Source organism: Monodelphis domestica, chromosome 3 (assembly GCF_027887165.1).
Source record: "Monodelphis domestica isolate mMonDom1 chromosome 3, mMonDom1.pri, whole genome shotgun sequence".
NCBI lineage: Eukaryota > Metazoa > Chordata > Mammalia > Didelphimorphia > Didelphidae > Monodelphis > Monodelphis domestica.
The window spans coordinates 71,406,079-71,433,223 of NC_077229.1; the positions used below are offsets into that span (position 1 = coordinate 71,406,079).

The window sequence follows — 27,145 nt, forward strand, 5'->3', positions numbered from 1 at the left end:
TTCCTTGGCTTTGGTCCCTCCCCATTCACTGCTTTCAAATCCACCTCCCAGGGTGGGGAGTGGCCATATATGGCTCTGGCCCTTTCACTCTGCTCCAGTTCCCCAAGACATCTCTCCCCTACAAGGCTGTGGGTTCCTGTGACCTTTAAGGGAGGCCCCAGCCACAGAAGAGTCAAAGAGAGTCAATACTCAGCCAGCAATTCCCACCCTTATCTCCAGTCAACACATCCATAGATGCAAAAGAACATGCTGTAAAGAATAAAGCTGTCAATAAACCTATACCTGGAGGAGGCTTGGTAGTATCTGCATTGCCCAGGGGCAGTCAGGAGCCCCACACAGCTCTTCATGCCCAGCACAAAGGCTGGTTTAGCTCTCTGGTGGAGACTATAATACAGTGGGTACAGAACATTGAGTCCAGAATGCTCTGGGAAAGTTGGATTAATGAGAATTAAATCTGTAGGTATTTATTCATTCTCTTTCTAATTCATCCCCTCATCCCATACCTTCCTTCCTCACCCCAACCCCCAGTCCTGGGTTCTAAGATCCCATCTAGGATGATGGTGCACTAAGAAGACTTGCTACCATAGAGGCTACTTTCCTTCTTCCTTTTCTTCTTTACTCAGGTGACAGAGACCTGGAAAGGCAACTGACCTTCCTGGGATCATTTAGCCACTGGGTGTAGAATACAGTGTTTCTGGGTTTTTTTCTGCTGCCTCCATATCCAGAGAACCTCCTGGTGGCTGGCCAGCTTCTCTCTGGGGCAAACTCCCTGGCCCTTCCTTTCCCATAAATCACCACTTAAGCTGAAATGCAGGGATGGTTTTTGGATAGCTAAAGCATGTAAGGAGTGGAGTGTGAGGATATGGAGAATGGACTGTATGTTCTAGCCTGCCACCTTGACCTCTGGGTCTCCTCCCTCCCCCAACCTCTGTCAGTGAAGGGTCAGCTCTATGAATGGTGAGTATTCCATATAAATGACAACAGCTGCTTCTTTGCCCTTTGAGCATTGCAAGAAAGACATATAGATTAAAGAAACTGTTAGGCAAAAGGGGAAGGCAGTCAGAGTAAGAAAAAAATATAAGGAAGTTTAGACCAGAGAGACAGTCTAGAAGAAGCAATCTTACATCTTTTGTTTCATAGATTCCTTTGGAAGTCTGTTGAAAGCTTTGGGATATATATATATATATATATATATTATATATATATATAGAGAGAGAGAGAGAGAGAGAGAGAGAGATATGATGATGATCTTAAGAGAATAGTGAAAAGAGAGGAAGGAGGAAAGAAAGGAAGATTAGGAGAAATCATTTCCATTATCAAGGTGCACAAGCAGACATCTCTACAAACACAGAGAAGGAGGTGGGGAGCAGCTAACCCTTGGACTGGTCAAAGGAGGGGAAGAACACACACAGACTTGGGTACAGAAATACATTTCACTTAACAAGGATATAGGAGGGGATGGGGAGAGAAAATTTGAGGGTGGGTTTGTTAAGGGACAGATTAGTACAAGCAAAATGAGTTCAGTTACTAATGATGCACAAAAATATTTATAGCTATTTTGTGATGAAAAGGAATGAAAATCTGAGGGTGTGCCCCAAATTGGGGAATGGCTGAAAAAGTTATGGTAGAATTGTGCTCTAAGAAATAATGAAGGGGTTGGCTTCAGAGAAACCTGGACAGAATGAAATGAACAAAACCAGGAGAATGATTTGTGTAATGATGAAAATATTGTAAGAAAGAATTGGGCATTCTGATGAGTGTAATGACCAATCTCGATTTCAGAGAACTAATGATGAAACATTCTACCTATCTCCTGAGAGAGAGGTGAGGCACTCAGTGCAGAATGAGACATAATATTATTTTTTGTACGTTATCAATGTAGAAATTTGTTTTGTTTGACTATTACTCTATAATAATGGTTTTGGTTTCCTTTCATTCTTAATTGTGATGAAAAGTAGAAAATTTAGTTTTTATGCTGATTAAAAGATATAATTAAAAATAGATGGGTTGAAAGAGACAGACAGAGATGTCTACAGATGAACAGAGAGACATACAGGGCAGAGAAACAGATGGCCAGAGGGACAGATGGGTAGGTAGCTGGCAAGGGATCTTAGAGATGGATGTGGGAGGGGCAGGAAGCTGAAGAAAGCTGACTGAGAATAGACAGGGTGATGAAGAGACCCTCAGGGGAAAAATAGAAAATCATTGTAGAACTATGTCTTAAGCCAGCTCTTCAGTGATCTCAGATATATCAGTGTGAGGAGGGCCATTACAAGGGGGCAAGATATGAAAGTTCCCCAAACTGACATAGTCCTGGCAGATCCAGAACTAGAACCCCAGTCTCCTGACTTAGTGACATTTCCTTTCCCTTTCCCTTTCTTTGCTTCTCTTCTCCTTGCCCTTTAGGGGATATAAACAGTCAGAAAGGGGGTCCAAGGAGAGGAATGGATGGGACTTTTCCCACGGCCACAGAGTGAGTCAAGGCAGAATCTGGACTAAGACCCAATCTACTGGTTCAGTCTCACACTCTGCCCACTGCACTATATTAACTGAATATCTATTGTGTGCTCAGTCCTGTGCTAGGTTCCATCAGGATCACAAAGAGTCCTTACCTATAAGAGGTTTATTCTCTAAAAGTTTCCATGACTTTTTGTCAGAATGGGAATCTACTCCCCAGCCCCCATCCCTCACCCCTCCTAACAACAATAAAAACAAACAAACCTGAGACCCTGCCCCAGGCTCTCTGCCCTGGTCAGTACTGGGTCCTAGAATGCTTGTATATCCCAGAGGTCCAAAGACAAGGGACTACACGAGGTTAGATCTCTCAAGGTACCCCATTTGAGAAGTTAATTGCTAAGACAGATGTTGAGCCTCAGCAGCCCCTCTTGCTTTGGACACTGTTGAAAAACTGCTTTAGACTCAGAGGGATGACGCTGTCCCTGGTCCTGCCCAGAGCAGGTTTGAAAGGGCGAGATGTCCTGCCCCAGATAGCCTGGTCCACTTAGTCCAAGGCTTAAGAGAAGGCAGCTAAATTCTCTAGGATTGAATCCATCAGAGTAGAGCCCAGAAGAGAGACCTGTAGAAATGCCTCCTTGACTCAGAGCATCTGGCATCCTTTGCATGGTGTAGTAATCTCTCTCTCTCTCTCTCTCTCTCTCTCTCTCTCTCTCTCATCTCTCTCTCTCTCTCTCTCACACACACACACACACACACAAGCACACAGATGATGTACAAATGGAGGCAAGCAGACACACACACATGCCCACACTCTCACCAATCCCCCTCTCCCTTACCCTGTTTCCAGCCAGGGGCTGCCAATCCTAGCTGCTTGTGCTGCCCTCTTCCCTTCCCATCTGCTCTGGAGCCTCCCGATCTTCTAACCCCACTCCCCTAGGGAGCAGGGGGCGGGCACCAGAGTCTATGATCCTGTTTCTCCGTTTTATTGATCCTGCTTGGAGTCTGAGCTACTAACCACCTCCTTTATTTCAGCTTCCACTGCCCTTCATCCCACTTCACCAGCCCATGCACATTCCTCCTTTACGTGGTCCCCTGGGTTCGGTTCTAAGCCCGAGATTCCAGGGGTCTAGGCAAGGCCCCACAGACTGTTTAGAATGAAAAGAATTAGAACTGAGAAAGTCCTTAGGACACGGAATGTCAAGGGCCCTTAGAACACAGTGTCAGAAGTGGGAGGACCCTTAGAATAGAGAAAGTCAGACGGGGAGTGGGGCATCTCATCCCTCATTTTACAAATAGAGAAAGTGAGTCCTGAGAGGAGAAAAAGCTTTTCTAAGCTCCTAGAGGGAGGTGCCAATACAAAAGGGGAAGACTCCTCGGGTCTCTGACACTTGGTGAAACTGAAAGGCTCCTCATTTCTTTGCTCAGGGGTGCCAAGGCGTTCCCCTGTGTTCTTCAACCTCTCCAGCTCGTTAGTGTTTTCTGGAGGGGGCAAGGGAGGGTACTGGTAAGGGGCGAACGTTCCCTGAATGGAGGGGTTTGTGAGTTCTGGGGCGCAGACTAGGAGTGTCTTTTGGAGGCACTCTTCGCCCCTGCCTAACTGAAGAGCGCGGGGGAAGAGTGGTAGAAAGAAGCTCAGCTAAGTCTCTGTTTCCATCACCAGCGGAGCCCGGGGCGAGGACTCGTCGGAGAGGGGCCTGGGTCTATTGGCTGTAGGAGCTGGGAATTGCTCGGTCCCAGCAGTGCGAGGGGTGGGGCACCCTGTCCCAGAGCGGCCCGGGAGAAATGGGGGCCGGGAAAGGGGGGCTGCGTTACCCCCTACCTCCGTCCCCTTCCCCCTCCCGCGGCTGCGCGCTGAGGCTGCCGCGCTGCTCAGCATGACATCATCCTGCTCTGGGGGCCTTCCGGGAGGGGGGCGAGCCGGCTAGGAGCGGCCGCAGGCTGGGGAGGTGAGTGGGGGGAGAGGAGGGAGCCGAGGGGAACGGAGCCCTGCAGGCGCATTCGGGCGCAGGCGGCCCGGCCATGAGCAGCCGGGCAGGCCCGGGCCCCGGCGCCCCGTCTTCTCCCCCGCCCGCCTCCCCCGGCCACCCCAAGACCCGGGTCCGAGGCCGGGCCAGACGAGCCCGACGCACCCCACTACCTTCTGTAAGCTCCTGCCCAGGATGTCCCCATGAAGTTCTCGGGCCCCGCTGCCTTTCTCAGCCGCAGTCCGTCCAGCGCGGGGAAGGAGCTGGCCCCAGCGGCTGCCACCAAGGGCGGCGGCCTGGAGGAGGCGGCAGCGCCGGGGGCCGGGGGCTGGGCCCGGCCTGGCCGCTGTGCTGGCGCTTGCGAACCCGTTTGTGCCAGCCCCTGCTCCTTGCAGCTGATGAGCCGCTGCCGAGGGGCAGCTGGGGCCCGCCAGGCCGGAACCGGGGCAGGGGCGCGGGGGGTCGGCCCGGGGCGCGAGCACCGCAGGCTGGCGACGAGTGGAGTCGCAAGGGCAGCTTTATCCACAAGCCCCGCAGGGCTGGCTGCACCCGGACGACAGGGTCCTAGGGCCTGGGGTCTCCTACATCGTGCGGGTGAGTGCGGGCCGCCCCCGCCCTCCTCTTCCCCTCTCCCAGGACACCCCAGCCTTGTGACCAGTTCCCCCAACTTTAAGCTTTGATCCCTAGAACCATGAAGAGTCTGCGATCTGTCAGAATTGAATGAAACCTTAGAGGGCATCTAATCCAACTCCAGTTAAAAAACAAAAACAAATGGAGAAACTGAGGCCCATTGGTTAGGGGCCTTGTTATTTACTACATGCCTACCAGCTCAGTAGAGCTCTACTCACCATATCCCAGGGTTCCCAGAAAGTCCTTCCCCTTGTCCTTCATCCCTCCTCTTCCATCCTTTCCTCCCCAGGGTCTGACTCTCAGAAGGAAACCTCACTTACCCCCAAGTTGCCACCATGTCCCCTGAGAGAAGAGGACACCCACAAGTATAGGGTTAGATGCTCTTTTGACTTCCCTTCCCTACAGGTATCCTCTTTCTTAATCCCAGTTAGGCCTGAAACCAGGAAAAAAGGCATAGTCGGGAGGGTGGGGCCTCCAGCCAGTCTCAAAGGGGCTTTTTGGATCCCCTTTTTCCTGCAGGAAGACCCTCATCAGGTCAGACTCATTGTCTAGAAGGGGACACCACTGTAGAAAAGACAAAACCTTAGAATCTATGTATCATGGAGTGTTGGCAGCTTCTATTATCCCTGTTCCCATGTTCAACCTCTTTCCTTTTCACTGGGATCTTCTTGTGTGATTTGGGATTCTCCCAGCATGCACCTTTGACCACCTGCCTCCCTTTAACTTCAAATCAACAAACATTTATATGTATCTACTCTATCCAGGCACTAGGTAGATGAAAACAAAAAATAGACCCATCTCTTTCCTCAGAAGCTAGTTTAGAAGCCTGAAAAAGGCGTTCTCTCTCTCTCTCTCTCTCTCTCTCTCTCTCTCTCTCTCTCTCTCTCTCTCTCTCTCTCTCTCTCTCTCTCTCTCTCTCTCTCTCTCTCTCTCTCTCTCTCTCTCTCTCTCTCTCTCCTCTCTCTCTTCTCTCTCTCTCTCTCCCCCCCTCTCTCTCTCTCCTCTCTCTCTCCTCTCTCTCTCTCCTCTCTCTCTCCTCTCTCTCTCTCTCTCTCTCCCTCTCCTTCCCCCCCTCCCTCCCTCCCTCTCTTTTCTCTCTCTCTCTTCTCTCTCTCTCTCTCTCTCTCTCTCTCTCTCTCTCTCTCTCTCTCTCTCTCTCTCTGTTTCTCTCCCTCCCTCCCCCCCTCTCCCCTTCTGAAAGGCCTACTTTCATCGATGAAGGGCTCAACCTAGAAATGGGAGCCCTTGGTTTTTTATCTGGTCACAATGGTGGTCAGTGGTGGGAATCTAGGCTCTCAAGCTCTCTCAAGCTCTCTCTTCATAGCTTGGTTTCTTAACCTTTACAAATAGGTCAAGTCATTACCCACATCCCTTCAGTAATAAACCTTCTGATTTCTGTTAACTCAGAAAGTTGTAAGTCTCTTTTATTTTATCAGATTGGGAAACTGAGATGGAACTAGGACTCAAATCCAGGTCCTCTGATTCCCAGTTCAATGCATTCCCCAGAACCAAGGTTTCCTGATCCTGGGGAAGCTCGTTTCTTTGCTGTTGGGGTTAGCAGAAAAAAGAAGGGTGGGAAGGAAGGCAGTGCTAGAGGGATCTTTCCCCTTACCCAACTTTAGTCTGTCAGGATAGCAGACCAGCTAGTCCAAGGGGTGAGCAGGTTTTTAATCATATCTTCCAGGCTCCTCATCTCATCCTTAATTAATTTAGAGTCAGAGCCCCTGGGCACTGCTCCCTTCTATGATGAATTATGGGATGTGTGGGATCCTGGGCCAAAGTCTAACTGGATAGAAAGGGGAAGGCAAAATGCCTTAACCCTTTCTGACTCTGGAGATTTCTCTGAAGAACCTTGAGAGAATCCATTATCTCCTTTGTTTCTGGACCAGCCTTCAGAATCCTAGATGCAAAGAATGTCCCAGTTGGGAAGGCCCTTATATAACAGAGAATATCAGAGCTGGAGGGCTCCTTTTGTTGTTGTTGAATCATTTCAGTCGTGTCTGACTCTTTGTGCCCTCCATTTTCTTGGCAGCAATACTAGAGTCATTTTCTTCTCCAGAAGATGAGGAACTAAGGCCAACAGGGTTGAGTGACTTGCTCAGGGTCATACAGCTAGTAAGTGTCTGAGGCCAGATTTGAACTCAGGAAGATGTCTTCCTGACTTCAGGCCTAGAACTCTCTCCACTGCACACCCAGCTACTGGAAGGCTCCTTAGAATATGTGGAAAGAACCTTGGGAACCAGAATGCCAAGACTGGGAAGCAGTTTTAGAAGATGGAATTTCAGAGTTAGAAAAGGGTTTAGAAATCATCTGGAAAATCTATCCATCAGCCAATCAACCAATATTCACTAAATATTCACCCTGGCTATGCTAAGGGCTAGAGATTACCAAGACAAATTTGAAACAGTTCTTGCCCGCAAGGCGCTCACATTCTAATGGGGGAGGTAACATGCATGTATGTGAGTATTTGCAAATGAAATACAAGGCAGTTTTGGTGGAGGAGGCAACTGACAGGGATAGAAGGTAAGGATTTTTTAAAAAGTCAGAGACTTTTCTATTTGATCCCAGAAGTCATAGGGAGCCACAAGAATTTATTGAAGAAGGAGGAACAGTCAGATACTCATTTTATTTATTTTCTTTTATTATTATTTTTAAACTTTTACCTTTCATCTTAGGATCAATACTGTGTATTGGTTCCAAGGCAGAAGAACAGTAAGGGCTAGACAATGGGGATTAAGTGACTTGCCCAGGGTCACCCAGCTAGGAAGTATCTGAATCCAGAATTGAACCCAGGACCTCCCATCTCTGGGCCTGACTCTCCATCCACTGAGTCACGTAACTGCTCCCCCAGACTCCCATTTTAGGATGGTTGGTTTGATGGCTGAGTGAAGAATGGGCCGGAAAGAGCCCATCCCTCTAGGGAGAGATCTGAGGCAAGCAGGCCCACCAGCAGCAGTCCAAGTGGGAGATGATGAAGGTCTGCTCTAGAGGGATGATAATGTCAGAGGAAAGGAGGGGGTAGATACAAGGGATGTGATGAATGTCAATTGATAGATCTTAGCAAAAGACTGGATATGAGTGGGTAGAGAGTGAGGCGTTGAGGATGACACCAAGACTGAGAACTTGGATGACTCAGAGGTTGGTGTCTTTCACAGTAACAGGGAAGTTTGGAAGAGGGAAGAGTTGCTTGTTGTTTTTGCAGGGTTTCGAGTTTTGTTGGGGTCCCGGTGAATTTAAGGTGCCTACAGGACCTCCAGTTCAAAATGTCCAAAAGGCCATACGTAGGAAGTATGGGACTGTAGCTCAGGGAAGAGACTACAACTGAATATGGAAAGCTGGAAATCACCTCCATGTTGGAATTTATGGAAGCCAATGAGCTCACCAAGCAAGAGAGTAGAGAGGGAGAAGAGGGTCCAGGACAGAGCCTCAGTTTGGGAGTTTAAATGAAGATTCAGCAAAGGAGACTGAGAAGGAGCAGTCAGAGGAGTTGGAGGAGGCTATGGAGAGGATAGTGCCACAAAACCCCATCGAGAAGTGAGAATCCAAGAGGAGATGGGGAAGTTTGGAAGGGTCATCCCCAGATTGGAGGGAGGAAGGGTGTGAGCTGAGACTTAAATGAGAGAGGAGTGCCCCTTCCAAGTATGGAAGCGAGAGAGAGCAGGCACAGAGGCTGAGGACGTGGAGACAAGACTAGGGATTAGATGAGAAGTTGGGTTCATTGATGCTAGCTTTGCTAGCCCATTCGAAGCCTCAGGGTCTGGGGGTTGACTTTCTCTCACTTTATCTCCCTTAGTACATGGGCTGCATAGAGGTACTGCGCTCCATGAGGTCCCTGGATTTTAACACCCGAACTCAGGTCACCCGGTGAGTGCTGGGACTGTTCTCTCTTCTGGGAGTGGGATGGAGATGGGGATGGCTGAGCAGACAGGAAGTCAGAGACTGAAGCTAGGGTCTGGAAGGAACATTTGTTCCTGGAGGATGTTTACAACCCCTCAACCCATAGTCACAATAATAATCCTTTATATTTAAAAAATGCTTTAGATTACTTGGTATTTGTCAATGTCCTAAATTTGTTACCATTTACAAGGCCTTATATAGTTAGAGAGTGCTTTACAGTTTATGAGGAATTTCCCCCATCCATTATCTATTTGATCCTCATAGTAGCCCCATGGAGACAGAGCTGGGATTATTTTCATGACTTTAAAAATGGGGAATTTGAGTCTGAGAGAGAAGGGAAAGGAACATGGAGCTCTTTGGGAACAGTCTAGATGTGAGTGTCCTGAATTCCACTTGTAGAAGTAAGCACTGAATTTATTTTATCCAGATTATTTTTAAAATTTTATTTAATTAGATGATTTAGAATATTTTTCCATGGTTACAAGACTCATGTTCTTTCCCTCCCCTTCCCCCACCCCCTTCCCATATCTGACGTGCAGTTCCGCTGGGTTTAACATGTGTCATTGATCAAGACCCATTTCCATATTATTATTATTCACTGAATTGATTTTAGAGAAGAAAGGGGCCCCAGAATAGAGAATGTCAGAGGTGGAAGAATCTTTAAAACATAAAACATGGATTACACAGGCTGCAAAGGAACCACCTACTCCAATCTCTTTTTACAGATAGCCTAAAGAGGGGGAAGGGACTTGCTTCAATTCTCACTTCAAATCAATGACAGGGAGCTGGAATTCAAATCTGGGTCTCCTGACCCCTCAGACCAAAAGGTGGATGGATATCACCACCTGCCCCAAAACTGATGGTGTCTGGTTGCCTGAAACGGCACACAACTTCAACCATATCTGATGATTGTTACCCAGGTAACCCTTGGGAAAGTCACATCTTTCATGATTCTCTTCAGTTTTCTGAGGGAGTTGGACTTGCTAGTCTTTGAGGTCATTTTAGCTCAATACGTATGATCCTATGCTCTCTCCCAGATCCTACTCCCACTTCCTCCCCCTGGACACTGAGGCAGAGAGCTCCTTATCCATGGGCTTTCTAGAGGCAAAGAGGAGATGGGGGAGAAAAGGAGGACATAAGTGATGAGGAGGGGTAGAGATAGAAAAGGGCAGAAGTAAAAGGGGTCAGAATACTGAAGATAAAAGGTGAAAAGAATGGAAGGGGATTGATTGGAAACTCCTTATTGTATCAGGAGAAGGAAGACATGGGCTCTGATCAATAGCTGTGACACTGACTTAGAGAGGGTGGAGCCAAAGTGGGAGGGATGTCTTCTATTATTTATCATCTTTGCTTCCAAACTGGGAGACACGGTACTGGGGAAGAAGGAGAGAGCCAGGAAAGTCAGTGGGAGTCTCGCTAGAACTGGTGAGGTCAGCCAAGGGTGGGAAGGCATGGGGTCAGGTCCCCTGGGAAGACTGATTCTCTTTCAATAAATGGAGAATCTCTCTCATACACCCTTCTCTCTGATCCACCCCATAGTTGTCTTGACCATCACTTTGGTGAAGACTTGCCATCTCCCTGTGTCCGTGTTCCCTCAATGATTCACTCCACCCCTTTACTGTCCTCCATCCTCTTCATTGGGCTCCAGTCCATTCATTAAGACTCTATCTTCCTCACTGAGCCACTTTTCCCTTCACTCTATCCTTCATGTTGAGTTTCCCAGAATCCTAGAACTCAGTGTCCATTGAGTCCATCTAATACCAGATAAAAAAGCCCAACCTCAATATATCCCACCAGTGTCTTTCCTTGATGACTTCATGTAAGGGATAACTCACCACCTCTCAAAGCAACCCATTCCAAACCTCGATAGCTTTAATTGTTAGGAATTCTCCCCTTGCATTAATCCTAAATCTGTTTTTCCTCTTCACCACGTCTGGTTCTGCCGTCTGGGGCCAAAAGCAACAAACCCAATCCTTCTTCCATATGAGAGCCCTTCAAATATATGAATTTCCTACCCCAGCCTCTACTTAAGGCTTGGATTCCAAAGTGACCTCAGATGTCTTCTAGTCCAACCCCTTCATCTTAGTGTTGGAGAAGTTGAAGTGACTTGCCCAAGGTCACACAGATGCTAAGTGTCTGAAATGGGATTTGAACTTAGGTCTTCTAACTCCAGAGATGGTACTCTATCTACAGAACTACCGGTCCTTCCTCCTGGGTTGTTGTGGGGGAAATGCTTTGTAAACATTTAAAACACTAAAGAAATGTGAGGTGGAAGTTATCATTGTCATCACTGACTCCTCCTCAACTTAAACCTAGCTCCCTCCCAGCAGCACAGCCCTGCTGGAGTGACTTGTCCCCTTCTTGGGGTTCTCAAGTCCTGAACTCCTTCCTGAGCTACCCTTGATCTTTCTCACATGAGGATGCTGTCTGCCCACAGGGAGGCGATCAATAGACTTTATGAAGCAGTGCCTGGTGTCCGAGGTGCCTGGAAGAAAAAGGTGGGTCTTGAAGCTTCGGGGAAAGGCAGTGTCTGTTGGGGGAGAATCAGAGTTGAAGTGGGGAGATCAAGTCTAGATACAAAAATGAGGAGTCAGCTACTGCCTACCTGGGTCCTACAAGTTGAGGACTGAGGGTGAGAGATGTAGTGCCTTGAAGATGTGGATTCCCTTCATCCCCAGCTGGAGAAGAATGCAATGGCTAGCAGGGAAGACTTGATGGGTTTGGATGAAGGACTGTACTAGGTTTCCCAACATGGAACATTTCCAATTCATCCTTAGAACTGTGAGCTTCCCATTGGAATTAACCACTAGCCCAATACCTAGAACCCCCATACTCAAATAAGGGTGCTTCCCTAACCTCACACCTGGAACCCTACTCTCATCTTCCCCCCTGCTTCACACCTGGCCTTTTCCCAAATCTCATACCTAGAACCCCAAGTCTCAAATCTTGGACCTTTCCCCAACCTCATACCTAGAACTCCAGGCTTATACTTGGACCTATTCCTAAATCTCACACCAAGAACCATAGCATCAAACCTAGAACCTTCTCCAGCCTCACATCTAGAATTCTCATCCTCAAACCTAGATCTTTCTCCAACCTGTCACAGAAAACTCTGAGATTAAAACCAAGACTCATTTCTGATCTCACACCTATAGCTCCAGTCCCAAAACTGGATCTTTCCCCAACCTCATTCCTAGAACCTCCCCTATGACTTCTGTCACTTCATACCTAGAACCAGTATTTCAATTATTAGTTACAAATCACTTGTATTCTCTGTCCCTTAGTTTCCTAATCGATAGAATGAAGATAATAATATAGGCACTCCCTACCTCACAAGGCTGTTGTGAAGAAAGTCCTTTACAAACTTTAAAGCACTATGGAAATATGAATTGCTATTATTAACCCTCCTCTAACCCAAGCCTAGAAGTCATCTAACAATTGTCCCAGTAGGTATAGACCTAGACACCCCCTTGGGTCTGGAATGAAATCTTTTTTTAAAACTTTTACCTTCTATGTCTTAGAATCAATACTGAATATTGGTCCCAAGGCAGACAAGTGGTATGGGTTAGGCAATTAGAGTTGAGTGACTTACCCAGGGTCACACATCTAGAAAGTATCTGAGGTCAGTTTTGAACCCAGGTCCTGCTATTTTCAGACCTGGCTTTCTCTCCACTGAGCCCACCTAGCTGCCCCTGGGGCTAAATCCTTACCTTAAAACTGAGAGTTGCTACTCAACCTGAAACCTAGAATCTCTCTAAACCCAGATGTTTCCCCATCCTATAAGCTAAATCTTGTCCCATCCTTTAAGCTAAAACCCTGAGCATCAATCTTTTTTCTTTTCTTTAAAAAAATTTTTTTGTTGATGCCTTCTGTTTAAAATCATAGTTATTTCTAGATAACGTGCGCACGGCGCGCACGCGCGCGCGCACACACACACACACACACACACACACAAGTCTCTGATAGCAAAGAAAAACAATCCAAAATCCTCTAGCCTACTGAGGGAATCTGACTATATGCCACCTTCTTCACTACCAAAAGAGCTGGTTCCTTGGTTGCTCCTCATCCTTTTTCTAGGTCCAAATTAATCAAGACAGTTACTCCACTTGGCTATAGTCATGAAAATGGAAAGGACCCAAAAATAGAGCCAACTGACCCTGGGCAAGTCACTTAACCCAAAATGCTTAGCCCTTAAAACTTTTCTGCCTTGTTATCAATAGACAGTATTGAGTCTATGATGGAAAGTTTTCTTTTTTAAAAACAACAAAAAAAAAAAAACCCAAACCAGATACAATAATAGCTTTTTTATAGCACTTTCAAGTTCACCAACATGCACTTTATGTGTGTTATCTCATTTGATCCTCCTAATCACCCTTTGAGGTCAGTGCTATTTTTTCTCCCATTTTTAAAAAACCTTTACCTTGTTTCAAGTTCTTTGTTACCCACAAAAAGTCCTGCTGTGCATATTTTGGTGCAGATGAGGACCATCTTCCTGTTTTTTACTTCCTTGGGGGATATAGACCAAAAAGTAGGATCTCTGGGTCAAAGGATAGGGACAGGTTAACAACCCCCCCCCCCAATTCCACATTGTTTCCTAGAATGCAACCTCCCAAGATGAATCATGTCAGTGTGGAAAAATATTGTTAAAAAATTAAAATTAAAAATAGAATACAGCCTCCCCATCTTCCCCCGCCCCACCAAACTCTGTCTTTCCTGTGGGTTAGATCTTCCTCTACACACTCATCTATACACCATAGATGAAAATGCACAAAGACAATCGTCATCCTCGGTTACCGAGAGACTACTACCACCACCACACCCTGATCATTTTCTGAATTGCTCTGGTTTCATACCCTGGCCAAAGGGGCATCGTTTCATTTCTTCTACAGGCCCCCAACAAAGCCCTGTTCTCCATCCTTGGTAAGAGCAATCTCCGTTTTGCTGGTATGAGCATTACAATCAACATCTCCATTGATGGGCTCAACCTTATGGTGCCCACCACTCGCCAGGTAAGCAGCAACCCTGGTGCCTCCTGATTGCCACCCTCTGATTCTCCCACACAGACCCATTCCATTCTCATTTCTTACCCTTGACCTGAGGAACAGGGATGGGGGGCCAAGCCAGGTCAGCCCCCCCTGCTTCCTCCTGACTCATCGGTGGCCTTAGGAGGACTCTTCCTCTCCCCTGATGGTGGATGATAACTGTGAATGGAAAGAGAGAGAGGGGTAGAGTGTTGTGTTTGTATGCACGTACCAGAATGATCTTCCTCTCCTTGATGGCTGATGGTCCCTAGTAGTAGAAGGAGAGAGAAGGGTAGGGTATTGCATATGGATGCCCCTGTATACACATGTGTATATTAGTCAGACATTTATTGCATATGAGAATAGAGGTAGGCACTTCTATTGTTCACTTGTTTTAGCCAAGTCTGACTCTTGGTGACCCATTTAGGTTTTCCCGGCAAAAATCCCGGAGGGGTCAACAGATGAGGAAACTGAGGCAAATGGGGTGAAGTGATTTGCCCAGAGTCACACAGCTAGTAAGTTGCGAGGTGGGATTTGAATTCAGACTCCAGACTTGGAGCTCTTCTGCCCAGATAGGGACTAGACCAGTGACTTTATGAGTATAAAGAACTCCCAAGTAAGGGAATTGCTTCTACTAATGAAGGAAAAATTCCTTCTTGAAAGTTCCCTTGTGACTTAGAGTCTCAAAAGAGTGGCGATGAGAGGTAAAGAGCCTTTTCTAGAGGGTCTGAGTCAGTGTTCATTTCAGTCAGTTCTCTATCCCCTATGCCCAATGCCTCTCAGAAATATGTGAAGAAAAAAAGGAAAAAAAAGAGAAATATGTGAAGATACCAGTATGTGTAATACACATTTCTACCTGTATCTGTATGTCTGTCCCCGAGGTTTTGAGTGTATCTCTAAGGGGCTCACTTTGTCAGGAAATTTATTTGAGTATGTAACCCACCTTTTCCAGAAACACACTTTGGTCTTCTTTTTTCTTTTCTTTTCCTTCTTTTTCTTTCTTCTCCCCCCCCTCCCCCTTCTCTAGGCCTCAGTTTTCCCATCTATTAAAGGGAGACATTGGGCTTAATGATCTCTAGGGTCCTTCACATTTCCCACATCCCCTGGCCTGTCTCTAAATGCTTCTTAAGGATTTGTCTCACTTGGAACATGTGAGATTGTAGGCTCTCTCTGGGGTTCCCCAGAAAGTTTGAGTCCTGAGAGCAGCTGAAAATAGTGGCCAGGGAAGGTTAGGGCTAGTTAGTCTACCACATGGCACTTGGTTCATAATGTATGCTGAACAAATATATGTTGAATCAGATCAAATTAAGGACATTTCTCTATGTGAGGCAGCTAGGTGGGGTAGGGCATAAAGTGCTGAACTTGGAGTCTATTTGAATTCTGACTAGACACTAGCTGTGTGACCTTGGGCAAGTCGCTTAAACTTTTCTCATTTGTCAAATGACTATAATAATAGCATCTACCCCCCTGGGTTATTGAGAAGATCAAATGAGGTGATATCTGTAAAGCACTTTACACATCTTAAAGTGCTATATAAATTATTATTATTATTATTTTCAGGGTCCCAGAAAGGACAGGAACAGATTTTGCTTTAGGAGGGCAGAAATTGCCCCAGAGTGGGGAAGCTAGGTGTGTGACTCTGACCTTGGGCAAGTCACTTGAATCTTATTGTCTAGCTTTTATCACTCTTCTGCCTTGGAACCAATATACAGTATTGATTCTAAGAAAGAAAAGAGGAGAAGAAAGGAAGGAAGGAAGGAAGGAAGGAAGGAAGGAAGGAAGGAAGGAAGGAAGGAAGGAAGAGGAAGGAAAGAAGGAAGGAAGAAAGGGAGTCAGGAAGAGAAGAAGTAAGGAAAAAAGAAAGGAAGGAAGGAAGGATGGAAGGAAGGAAAGAAGAAAGGAAGGAAGGAAGGGAGGGAGGAAGTAAGGAAGGAAGGATAGATGGAAAGAAGGAAGGAAGGGGAAAAGGAAGGAAAGAAGAAAGGAAGGGAAGAAGGGAGGGAGGATGGAAGGAAGGAGGAAGGAAAGAAGGAAGGAAGGGAAAAAGGAAGGAAAGAAGGAAGGAAGGGAAGGAGGGAGTCAGGAAGAGAAGAAGGAAGGAAAAAAGAAAGGAAGGAAGGATGGAAGGAAGGAAAGAAGAAAGGAAGGAGGAAGGAAAGAAGGAAGGAAGGAAAGAAGAAAGGAAGGGAGGAAGGAAGGATGGAAAGAAGGAAGGAAAGAAGAAAGGAAGGAAGGGAGGGAGGAAGGAAGGAAAGAAGAAAGGAAGGAAGGCAGGAAGGGAAAGAGGAAGGATGGAAAGAAAGAAGGAAGGAAGGGAAAATGAAGGAAAGGAGAAATGAAGGAAGGGAGGGAGGGAGGAAGGAAAGAAGGAAGGAAGGCAGGAAAGCAAGGAGGAAGGATGGAAAGAAGGAAGGAAGGATGAAGGAAGGGAAAAGGAAGGAAAGAAGAAAGGAAGGAAGGGAGGGAGGAATGAAGGAAGGGAGGAAGGAAGGAAAGAAGGAAGGATGGATGGATGGAAAGAAGGAAGGAAGGGAAAAAGGAAGGAAAGAAGAAAAGAAGGAAGGGAAGAAGGGAAAAAGAAAGGAAAGAAGAAAAGGAAGGAAGGAAAGAAGGAAGGAAGGAAGGAAAGAAGGAAGGAAGGAAGGAAGGAAGGCAGGAAAGGAAGGAGGAAGGAAGGATGGAAAGAAGGAAGGAAGGATGAAGGAAGGGAAAAGGAAGGAAAGAAGAAAGGAAGGAAGGGAGGGAGGAATGAAGGAAGGAAGGAAAGAAGGAAGGAAGGATGGATGGAAAGAAGGAAGGAAGGGAAAAAGGAAGGAAAGAAGGGAAAAAGAAAGGAAAGAAGGAAAGGAAGGAAGGAAAGAAGGAAGGAAGGAAGGAAAGAAGGAAGGAAGGAAGGAACGAAGGAAGGAAGGAAGGAAGGAAGGAAGGAAGGAAGGAAGGAAGGAAGGAAGGAAGGAAGAAATAGCTCTTGACCCTTGGGCTATGAAAGGGATGAGGAAGGTGAGGGCAGACAGGGATAAAGATCAGTGGGGAAAAACAACAGGGATTCCAGGACAAGCTCAGCCTGGAGTTCAATTGGAAGTCTGTAAGTGTGAATATAAGCAAGTGCAGATTTTATGCAGCAGGTCATATACATTAACCTGGAAGGGTCCCTTAATTCCAGTTCTCCCAAGCACTACCCAATATGACCCTCCACAGTTCCACCACATGTTTTTACATGTGAGTGCATGTATGTCCATGGAAACAAAGGACCAGGGTCCCCAAACTGGGGCAGGGAGAGAAATCAAGCTGAGGCAGAGAGGAGTAATGATCCTGAGGTGGGATGCCAAGCCCAGGTGCCTCACAAGTGATACAGCATTCGAGACAGTGCTCCTATGAGTCCTCCGGGGCTGATAGCTCGGACTCCTGGCTCCTTCCTAGCTTCCTAGTCTCCCCTGACTAGGAAGGAGGGTCCCTAGCCTGTCCAAGGTCCACCTCAGGCTTTGCCCCTTGGGCTTAGCTCCCAGCTTCATTGTAACCCATCTCTGCCTCTCTGTCCGGGACAGATCATCGCTAACCATCACATGCAGTCCATCTCCTTCGCCTCCGGTGGCGACACGGTAAGCCCTACCAGTGAGGGGGTTGCTGGGAGCCTTCCTCTGAGGAGCAGCTCCTCCTGAACTTCTTCCCTCCTTTACTACTCTATCCCCACCCCCTCTCCCACCCGCCCCAGGCTCTTCCGCACCTGGTCCTCTCTTCCCGTCTACCATCCCTACCACCACAATCACAGCCTCCTTTCGCTTCTGCATCCAGCTGGACCCCTTGTTGCTAGGCAACCACCTCACCAGCTCCCCCTACCATTGGCTGAGGCTATTGCCGTCGCTCTCTGACAATTCTGTTCATCTGGCACCCCTCTTCAAACCCTGGGGCGTGCAGATCAGCCTCTGAATCCCAGGTTCCAGGATCTGGGATGGGATGGGGGCCAGGAGAAGGTCTGGGCTGTCTTCTCACTCTGTGTACTCTCATTTCCCCACAGGACATGACAGATTACGTGGCTTATGTGGCAAAGGATCCCATTAACCAGAGAGGTGAGATGACCCCTGGCCAGGGAGAAGGGAGCAATGTGGCTGGGACTGGAGGATGGTTAGAAATGACTCTGATCTTTTGAGCATATAGAAAACTTTCCTGGAAGGAGGGATTAAGGGGAAGAAGTGTGTGTGTGTGTGGGGGTGGTATTTGAGGCTCCCAGGATCCTGCTTCATGTGACATGCTCTCTAGTCTCCCCTTCTCTCCTTTCTTCCATAGCTTGTCACATTTTGGAGTGCTGTGAAGGATTAGCCCAGAATGTCATCAGCACTGTTGGCCAGGCCTTTGAACTGCGTTTCAAACAGTATCTCTATAGCCCCCCCAAAATGGCCATTCCTCCTGAAAGGTAAATGGGTCCTCATCTCCAACCCAAATCTGGCCTTACCTTGTCCAGAGGACAAGTAGACACGGTGTGGGGGAAGGTGCCCCAGATGGGAAGTCATTAGACCCAGGTTTGGGTCCTACATTTGCCTCCTAAACTTTCCTTTGCCTTGGTAGGTAGTGAGATTCCCTTTATTGGAGCTATTCTAGAACTGTATCTCTGGTTGTAAAGGATGTCCTAAATAAAATTCCTGTTCAGATATGGATTGAATGATATTCCCTGGGAAATCTCTTCCAGATCTGAGATTCTGTGATTCTAATTACTCTTCAGTGGGCATCAGTTTCTCTTTCTGTAAAATGATATGGTTGGACTTGGTGATTCATAGGGTCCTCTTGTCCCAAGGTAACCTCTTGCATCAATGCCCTTTTCTATTCCGTGATTGTTGGGTGCCTATTGTGTCCTAGCATTGAGTGTGTCTGTGTGGGAGCTGAGGGGAGACATTAGAAGAAAGTATGGTATCGTGGCTTCAGAGTCAGAGGACATGAGGGAGCAGATCCCATTTCAGATGCTTATTATCTGTGCAAGTCACTTCCCTTTCCCCAGACTTGGTTTCCTCTGCAAAATGAGGGTTGAATTAAACAGCCTCTGGAGTCCCTTTCAGCTCTAGATCCTCCAATCCTGGGAATATATGGCCCATTCCCTGACCCTGCCTTCAAGGCTGTTAGAATCACATTATCTCAGAGTTGGAAGCAGCCTCAAAGGGCACCTAGATCAGTCTGTCCCTGAACAGAGAACCCTCCTCTGACATCTCCAAACAAGTTGAGTTCTTCTTGAAGACCTTAAGCGATGGGGAGCTCACTTGTCCTGGGAGTAGCCCATTTTATTTCTAAACATTGTTAGAAATTTGTCCCTTACTTTGAGTTAAAATCTGCCTCTCTGGGGTATTCCTCATGTTGGTCTTAGTTCTGGCTTCAAGAGCCAAACAGAACAAGTATGTACTCCTTTCGGCATTGTGGTGATGTCAGACTCCAGAGCTTTGCCAGCTGCCCATAACTCCCTGGTGATAACAACAGTGGACATAGCATCATCTGAAGAACATCTTCTCTTCCTGTTGTTGGAGTGGGTGGAGACCTTATGTCCAGGCTTGTGATACCCTACAATGTCCTGGCCCCCTTAAAATCAAGAGGATTTTTATCAGGGATCTTTCCCTGCCACTCCCACCCTACCTGCTCACTTCCCCTTTGTTTCCATGGCCCAGGATGATGGGGAATGAGGAATCAGCCTGGGCTGAGGAGGAAGACGCCACTGAGCATGACTATTATAACAGCATCCCTGGGAAGGAGCCACCCTTGGGTGGTCTGGTGGACTCCCGACTCTGGGCTCCTAGCTATGTCCATACCCAGCCACCAAGCTCTGGGGCCTTCAGTCAGGTTAGCCTCTGCCTGTCCTTCCAGGGAATCTTGGGCTTCTGGGAAGGGGGCTACTATAAGGAGTGTCCTATCACAGGGTCAGAGGCTTCAGAGACCTCCATCTCTAAGGACCCATTGGGTGGGTAATAGACATCCTGGATTCTGTCTCTCAGCATCCCCTTTTGTAAAATGTAATGACAGAGAAAATGGCAGGGGGAGGTGGGGTGACATGGTCACCACCCTTCATGGATAATCCAAGGGGAATAGAAGGGAAAAGGGCATCATCCATACCCTGGGAAGCCACTGATTTGAGGGAGAGACATTGTTCCTGTCCTCATAGAATTTCTGCTCTGAGAAAGAGATGAAAGCATCAGAAATAGCAAGAAATCTGCCTGTGGCTGTATCTGGAGGGGCCAGGCTGGGAGAACTGGAGGGGATTGAAAGCAGGGTAGGGCTATGGGGGGCAGGGCTGAGAGAGGGCTGGAGGGGATAGGGAGAAGGTGAGGAAGAGAATGCTGACTGCCAATTTTGCTTCCTAGCTTGGATCACCTGCCCGGAGAGAGCAGAGGGGTCAGTCTGGCCTACACTGGGACCTGGGTCTTCCTGGTATGAGTATTTCTCAGAGGAAAAGGCTGTAGCTGGAGAGGGAGGATCCTGATGGACTGGGCCCCTATATTAGTCAAGACCTGGCTAAGACATCCCATCTCTGCTGGCAGCATGCCCCACCCAACCCTGCTAAGATACCCTTTGGGCTCACTATCCTCTACCCATTCCTCCTGTTTTTTAGTCACTTTTCTCCTTCCTTCCTTCCTTCCTTCCTTCCTTCCTTCCTTCCTTCCTTCCTTCCTTCCTTCCTTCCTTCCTTCCTTCCTTCCTTCCTTCCTTCCTTCCTTCCTTCCTTCCTTCCTCCCTCCCTTCCTCCCTCCCTCCCTCCTTCCTTCCTTCCTTCATTCCTCCCTCCCTCCCTTCCTTCCTTCCTTCTTTCCTTCCTTCCTTCCTTCTTTCCTTCCTTCCTTCCTTCCTTCCTTCCTTCCTTCCTTCCTTCCTTCCTTCCTTCCTTCCTTCCTTCCTTCCTTCCTTCCTTCCTTCCTTCCTTCCTTCCTTCTTCCTTCCTTCTTTCCTTCCTTCTTTTCTTCCTTTGTTCCTTCATTCCTTCTTTTCTTCCTTCCATCATTCTTTCCTTCCTTCCTGTTTTCTAATCAAATCAACAAATATTCTGTAAGTCTCTACTATTTACAGGGGTCTGTGATCAGTACTAGGGCTACAAAATGAAAAAGAATGTATTTCCTGCTCTCAGGAAACTTACAGTCTAATAGAGGTGGTGGGATGCTGTATATAGATCAACTTAAAGCAATATATATTATAATAAGGACCAAGAGAGGACCAGATAATCCTCTCTAGGCAAATTTGAGGAAGGAGAGATCCTGTTCATGTTGGGATGTGAGTGTGGTGGGGTATTTGGGGGGAGGTGAGGAGGAGGAAATAGAATTTATAGAGGATTTCCGGGAGTAGGAAGGAAGTGCTTTCCAAGCATGGGCTATGGCTAATGCAAATACGTGGATTGAGGAGAAAGTAAAATGAGATTAGGGAACACAAGCTTGTACCATTCGCAGAATGCACATAATTGAAAAGGGAGGTTATGTGAGTAAGCTAAGGAGTTTTCTCTCTTCATCACTGCCTGCAAAGTCTGAAGGTCTGGGTTCAAATCTTGCTTCTATCCTTGTGATGTTAGCAAGTTGCTGAACCTTTCTGTAAAATGAAGAGGTTGGCCCTGATGGCCATTAGGGTCCCTGCTAGCTTTAAATCTCTGATTTCCTCACCTCCCTCTCTCCTTTCCTTTTTCTCCACTTGCACTTATCCCAAATTTAGAAGTTAATTACCACCCAGAGGCAGACCAATTATCCAGAGAAATTAGGGGGCTAGCCCCATCCACCTCTCTCAATTATTCCTCTCCTCTTCACCCACCCAACCCAATCTTTCTAGTCACACCCCTCAGTTCTCCTACCTGGCTCAGCTAAGTCCCTCTGTATCCCTTCTCAGGCCAGCCCTGTGATGATGGCTACTTGCAGGCAGACAGCCGGCCTCTGGGCTCTCGGGACTATGAGGAGCACATGTATGTGAACACACAGAACCTGGAGAGCTGGGAGACAGAGCCTGCTGCCCCGGAAGAGAGCCCCAAGAAGGACCTCTTTGATATGAGTATGATGGGGGAAGGAAGGGAGACAAGACCTTGTCCTTAGAGAACCCCTAATTGAAGGGTTGCTATGGCCTCTGCTCTGGGGTGAAAGGGGGGAGCAGTCTAATGGGAGATACATCCCTCCCCTCAAAGAACACCCAGCTCTGCCCTCAGGGAGCCCTTAGTCTGAGGAGGAAAGGCTTGAGGGGAGAAGGCAGCTGGCCAATAATCAGGGATCTTCTAAACTTGGAGAGAAAACATGATGGCTTTGTATTCAGGACGGTATGATGAAAGGAACATTGATCGGAAAGCAGCAAGCCTGAGTTCATTAATTAATTATTTAATTAATAGCAAGCCTGAGTTTAAATCCTGGTTATGCCAATTATTATTGCTGTGTGACTCTGGGCAAGTTCTGCCCCTTCTTTGGGCCCGATTTTTCTTATCAATAAAATGAGAAAGGTGACTTAAAGGAACTTTAGGGTCCTTCCAACTCAAAAAGCCAACAGTTCTTTCATTTGACATGGTTGGAGGGAGAAACAAATTTGCATGGCCCTTTTCTCATCATTTCCCTCATCCACGTCTCAAAGAACCCCATGAGGGAGGTAAGCCCAAGATTACCTACTCCCATTTAATAGATGAGGAAACTGATCTTACCCAGGCTGAACCCCAGGTCTCTTGGGATTGCAGGGCCCTTTGAAGATGCTTTGAAATTGCACGAGTGCTCTGTGTCCAGCAGTGGTCCTGTGCCCATTGAGGACCAATGGCCCAGTCCACCCACTCGCCGGGCTCCCATTGCTCCAACAGAGGAGCAGCTACGCCGAGAGCCCTGGTACCACGGCAAGATGAGCCGGCGGGCAGCAGAGAAGCTGCTCAGAGCAGATGGGGATTTCCTGGTGCGGGACAGTGTCACTAACCCTGGACAGTATGTTCTCACAGGCATGCATGGTGGACAGCCCAAGCATCTGCTCCTGGTGGACCCTGAGGGTGTGGTAAGGAGACCGGAAAAAGCAAGCACCAACAGTCACCAGAGCTGGGGGGACATAAAGCATGGAGTCTTAGAGCACTGGAAAGGATGCAGGAACTAGCTAGAAGAAGCCAGAGAGAGTTCCAGTTCAATACATCAGTGGGCATTTATTAAGCACCATGTATGCTAGGTACTTAGACAATAGAGATATGAAGACAAAAATGAAATGATCCTTGGTTTCAAGGGGAGAGACAGACAGACAGAGACAGAGAGATAGAGAGAGTCAGAGACAGAGAGATGGACAGAGAGGAAGAGGAGGAGGAAGAAAAGAGGGGAGAGAAAAGAAAGGAGAGGAAAGAAGAGAGGAGAGAGAGAAAGGGAGGGGGAAAAGGAGGAAGAAGAGGAGGAAGAAAAGAGGAGAGAGAAAGGGAGGGGAAAAGGAGAAAGAGAGGAAGAGGAGAAGGAAGAAAAGGAGAGAAAGGAGAAGAGAGGAAAGAAGAAAGAGGAGAAAGAAAGGGAGGGGGGAAAGGAGAAAGAGAGGAAGAGGAGAAGGAAGAAAAGGAGAGAAAGGAGAAGAGAGGAAAGAAGAAAGAGGAGAAAGAAAGGGAGGGGGAAAGGAGAAAGAGAGGAAGAGGAGAAGGAAGAAAAGGAGAGAAAGGAGAAGAGAGGAAAGAAGAAAGAGGAGAAAGAAAGGGAGGGGGAAAGGAGAAAGAGAGGAAGAGGAGAAGGAAGAAAAGAGGAGAGAAAGGAGAAGAGAGTAAAGAAGAAAGAGGAGAGAGAGAAAGGGAGGGGAAAAAGGAGAAAGAGAGGAAGGGGAGAAAGAAAGGGAAGGAGGAAACAAAAAAGAGAAAACCATAGAAATAGATGGTTAGAGACAGATAAATAGATATAGAAACCAAAAGACATGAAGATACACAGATGCATAGATAGGGAAAAGGTGTCTGTCTCAAGGAGTACATATTCCACTGGGAGAAACAACATGTATATATAGATATATCCAAAATATGACAATTGCATAGGAATGGGCTGGTGGAAGGGGAGAAGGGGGGAACCTGGAAGAAGACTAGATGATCTTTAAGGTTGCTTTCATCTGAAATTCTGTGTGAGGGGCGTTACAGGATGCCGCCTCTGGAGAAAATGTGACCCAGTGAGTGGGAATGCTCCCCATGATCACATGGACCACATGGACTAGAACTGAGGAACTAGAACTCCTGGCTTGGTCCATCTGACCTCGTTTCTTCCAGAAGTTCAAGACGAGGGCACTTTCAGATCTATCCGGGCCTGGACAGATGCACCTTGTGCCCTTGTCCTGGGGTCATGTCCACTCATCTAAAGCTACCTGTTGTGCCCTCTGACTGTCCAGCTGGTGGATTTTTGAGCCGTGGTCTGAAAGGGCCACGATGTGATGTGATATAGTATGTATGTGTGTGGGGTGGCTGCTTGTCTTAGAAGGAAGGTAAATTGTCCAAATGTCCTAATCCAAGACCAAGAGGGAGTTTCCTTTTGTATTTTATTTTTAAAAACCTTACCTTCTGATTTAGAATCAATATTGTGTATTGCTTCTAAGGCAGAAGAGTGGTAAGGGCTAGGCAATGGGGGTCAAGTGACTTGGCAAAGGTCACACAGCTAGGAAGTGTCTGAGGTCAGATTTGAACCTAGTCTCTAGGCCTGGCTCTCAATCCACTGAGCTACCCAGCTGCCCCCCTTTTGTATTTTAGCCCCAAGGCTGGACCACTCCTTCCTTACTCTCTTGCAGGTTCTCCCCTCTGCCTGCCCACCCCCACCAGGGTTCCCTTTCTCCACCCCAATCAGTTTTCTTTGTGCCACAGGTTCGGACCAAGGATGTGTTGTTTGAGAGCATCAGCCACCTTATCGATTACCATCTGCAGAATGGGCAGCCCATCCTGGCTGCTGAGAGTGAACTGCACCTGCGTGATGTGGTGAAGCGAGAATCCTGACCTGGCCTGGGGTGGGGGGCGTCCCAGGGAGATGGGGTTGCCTGCTGTCCGGGGTCACTGGGCCTGGGCTGTCTAAAGAGGGATGAGGAGGCCAGGCTACAAGTGTCCTTTCCCTCATCCATTCTTCACATGGACTGCATTACAGAATGTAGAACATAAGATATTAGAAATGGGAGGGCCCCTAGAACACAGCATAGCAGAGCTAAGAGGGCCCCTAGAATAGGTCAGAGCTGGGAGGGCTCTTGGAACACCCAAGGTTAGAACTAGGGGAGCCCCGAGAACACAGGATGTCAGAGATGGAAGAGCCCTGAGAACACAGACGATCAGAACCCTGATGTTAACATCTGTAGGATTGCTGCCTTCTCTGGCTCTCATTTTCTCTCTTCCTAAGATGAAAGTGTTGGATGCAGAGGAATCTCAGGCTCCTCCCAGCTGACAGTATTCTAGGCTCCCCTTTGTTTTGTGTTCAGTGTTCTAGGGTCCCTCCTTATTTTGAAGTGGCTACGGTTCCTCTCCTTCCGATATCACAGCTCCCAGGTGCTTCCTTCTCCATCAGCTGCCTGTCCTCACCCATTTAGGCCCTGGCTTTGGGCTGATCTTTTCTTGCTCTTCTTGGACGTGTTATCTCAGCGCTGAGCCTGGAGTTGCTGGTGGCAACGTTGTTCGCCTTCGGAGTGAAGGACTGGCTACTTCTTCTCCCTGCGCCAAGGGGGACGGGCCAATCTGGGTCTCTGGGAGCCCCAGACCCATCTCTTGCCTTCATTCACCTGGAGTGAATGTGTTCATACCAAAGATGAAACTTTTTCTGACTTTTTTTAAACAAACAAATAATAATAACAAAATGATGGATGACTTCGAAGCTGGTGACCTCATTCTCAAATGAGTTGGGGCAACATAGGAACGTGATGCTGCCTACTTCTTGCCTGGAGCCTAAATTCCTCAGCTGTAAAATGTGGGTGCATAATGGGGGGGGTGAGGAGGTCTAGTTAAGGTGCTTGGAGATCCTCAAGATGAATGGAGGTGGGGTCAGAGCAAAGGTGGAGATTTGGGGTCCTGTGTCTGCCCAGACCACCCTGTTATTTTCCCCTCCTCCTTCCCCTGCCACTTTGATGAGATAATCTCTTATGCTCATTAGGAGAAAGGAAGCTATATGATGTCACAGAACCTAGAACTGGAATGGACTTTGGTAATTAGCTGCTGCAGCCCCAATAACCCATGGGAAGGAAACTTGGCATTTGGGAGGTGGGGCTTGGGGTCTCCAGCTGTGCCATCACTCCCAATCTTCTCTACAGGCCCTGCTAACTCATTCAGAGTCCAGGTACCGGAGGATTCTGGGATGTAGGGTCTCCCAATATTGAGAAGAATTCTGGGACCTTTCATTTCAGAAGAATCCTGAGGGGTCATTAAGTCTAATATCCTCCATTTTACTGGTGGGTAATAAATTAATGCTCAGAGAGGGGAAAGGATTCACCCTGGATCAATCACATAGCAAATTGGCAGCAGATTAGAGCAGGAGAAAAAGGGATTGGTTCCAACAATGCCCACTATACATTTCTTTCCTTTCCAATACTCCAGTCAATGACCACTATTCTCTCCTTCCAGTTACCTCTCCCTAGATTGGCATTCAGCTCCTGATTATAATTAAATCTGGAGGTGACTAAATGACTTGGCCTCATTTATGCTGATACACCCAGTCTTGAAAGATGTTTCCTCTCCCCTTCCCACCCCAGTGCCTGGAGTTGTCCATCTCGGGGAGTAATGGTCCCAGCCCAAGAACTAAACCAACCCGAAGGAAATCTCTCCACACCCACACGGCCAAACCCTCTCCAGAGGAGGAAGGCAAGTGCAGGGCTAGAGGACCCATGGACCATTTCTGAAGGTCTGTGTTTTCATCCATGTGCAGTGAGGAACATCTGCCAATGGAAACAGGCCCTTTCTCTGCATCATGGTCTTGGAGAGTTGTCTACACCAGGGATGTCAAACTCAAAGAGAAACATACACTCTCAACTGAACACAGGAATCCCTGCCAGCTGAATAGTGGTTTAGAAAATGACATATCGGCATTACCTTATGTTCTACTGTATTTTAATTTATTTTGATAAATATTTCCCAATTACATTTTAGTCTGGTTCCTGCTGCAATGGGCACTGTTGTGGGCTGCATATGTTTGACCTCTCTGGCCTACAGCACTGAGAAATAAAACAAGTTGCTTAGAGTCACACAGCCAATTTGTGTCAGAGGCAGGACTGGAAACCAGGTTTTCTGGGCTCCATGAATGGCTT

General features: G+C 47.4%; 1 protein-coding gene across 1 annotated transcript; it reads left to right on the forward strand.

The window, feature by feature from the left end:
- Nucleotides 1-4,476: 4,476 nt before the first annotated feature.
- SHC2 (SHC adaptor protein 2) lies at nucleotides 4,477-26,525 on the forward strand. Its single transcript, XM_056822086.1, is given in 14 exon segments — nucleotides 4,477-4,840; nucleotides 4,843-4,951; nucleotides 4,954-5,015; nucleotides 8,845-8,915; nucleotides 11,386-11,446; nucleotides 13,838-13,957; nucleotides 17,515-17,568; nucleotides 17,985-18,036; nucleotides 18,254-18,380; nucleotides 19,615-19,786; nucleotides 20,305-20,371; nucleotides 21,806-21,964; nucleotides 22,629-22,930; nucleotides 24,735-26,525. Coding segments are annotated over 14 exon segments (1,701 nt in total). The 5' UTR covers nucleotides 4,477-4,624; the 3' UTR covers nucleotides 24,864-26,525.
- The last annotated feature ends 620 nt before the right edge of the window (nucleotides 26,526-27,145 follow it).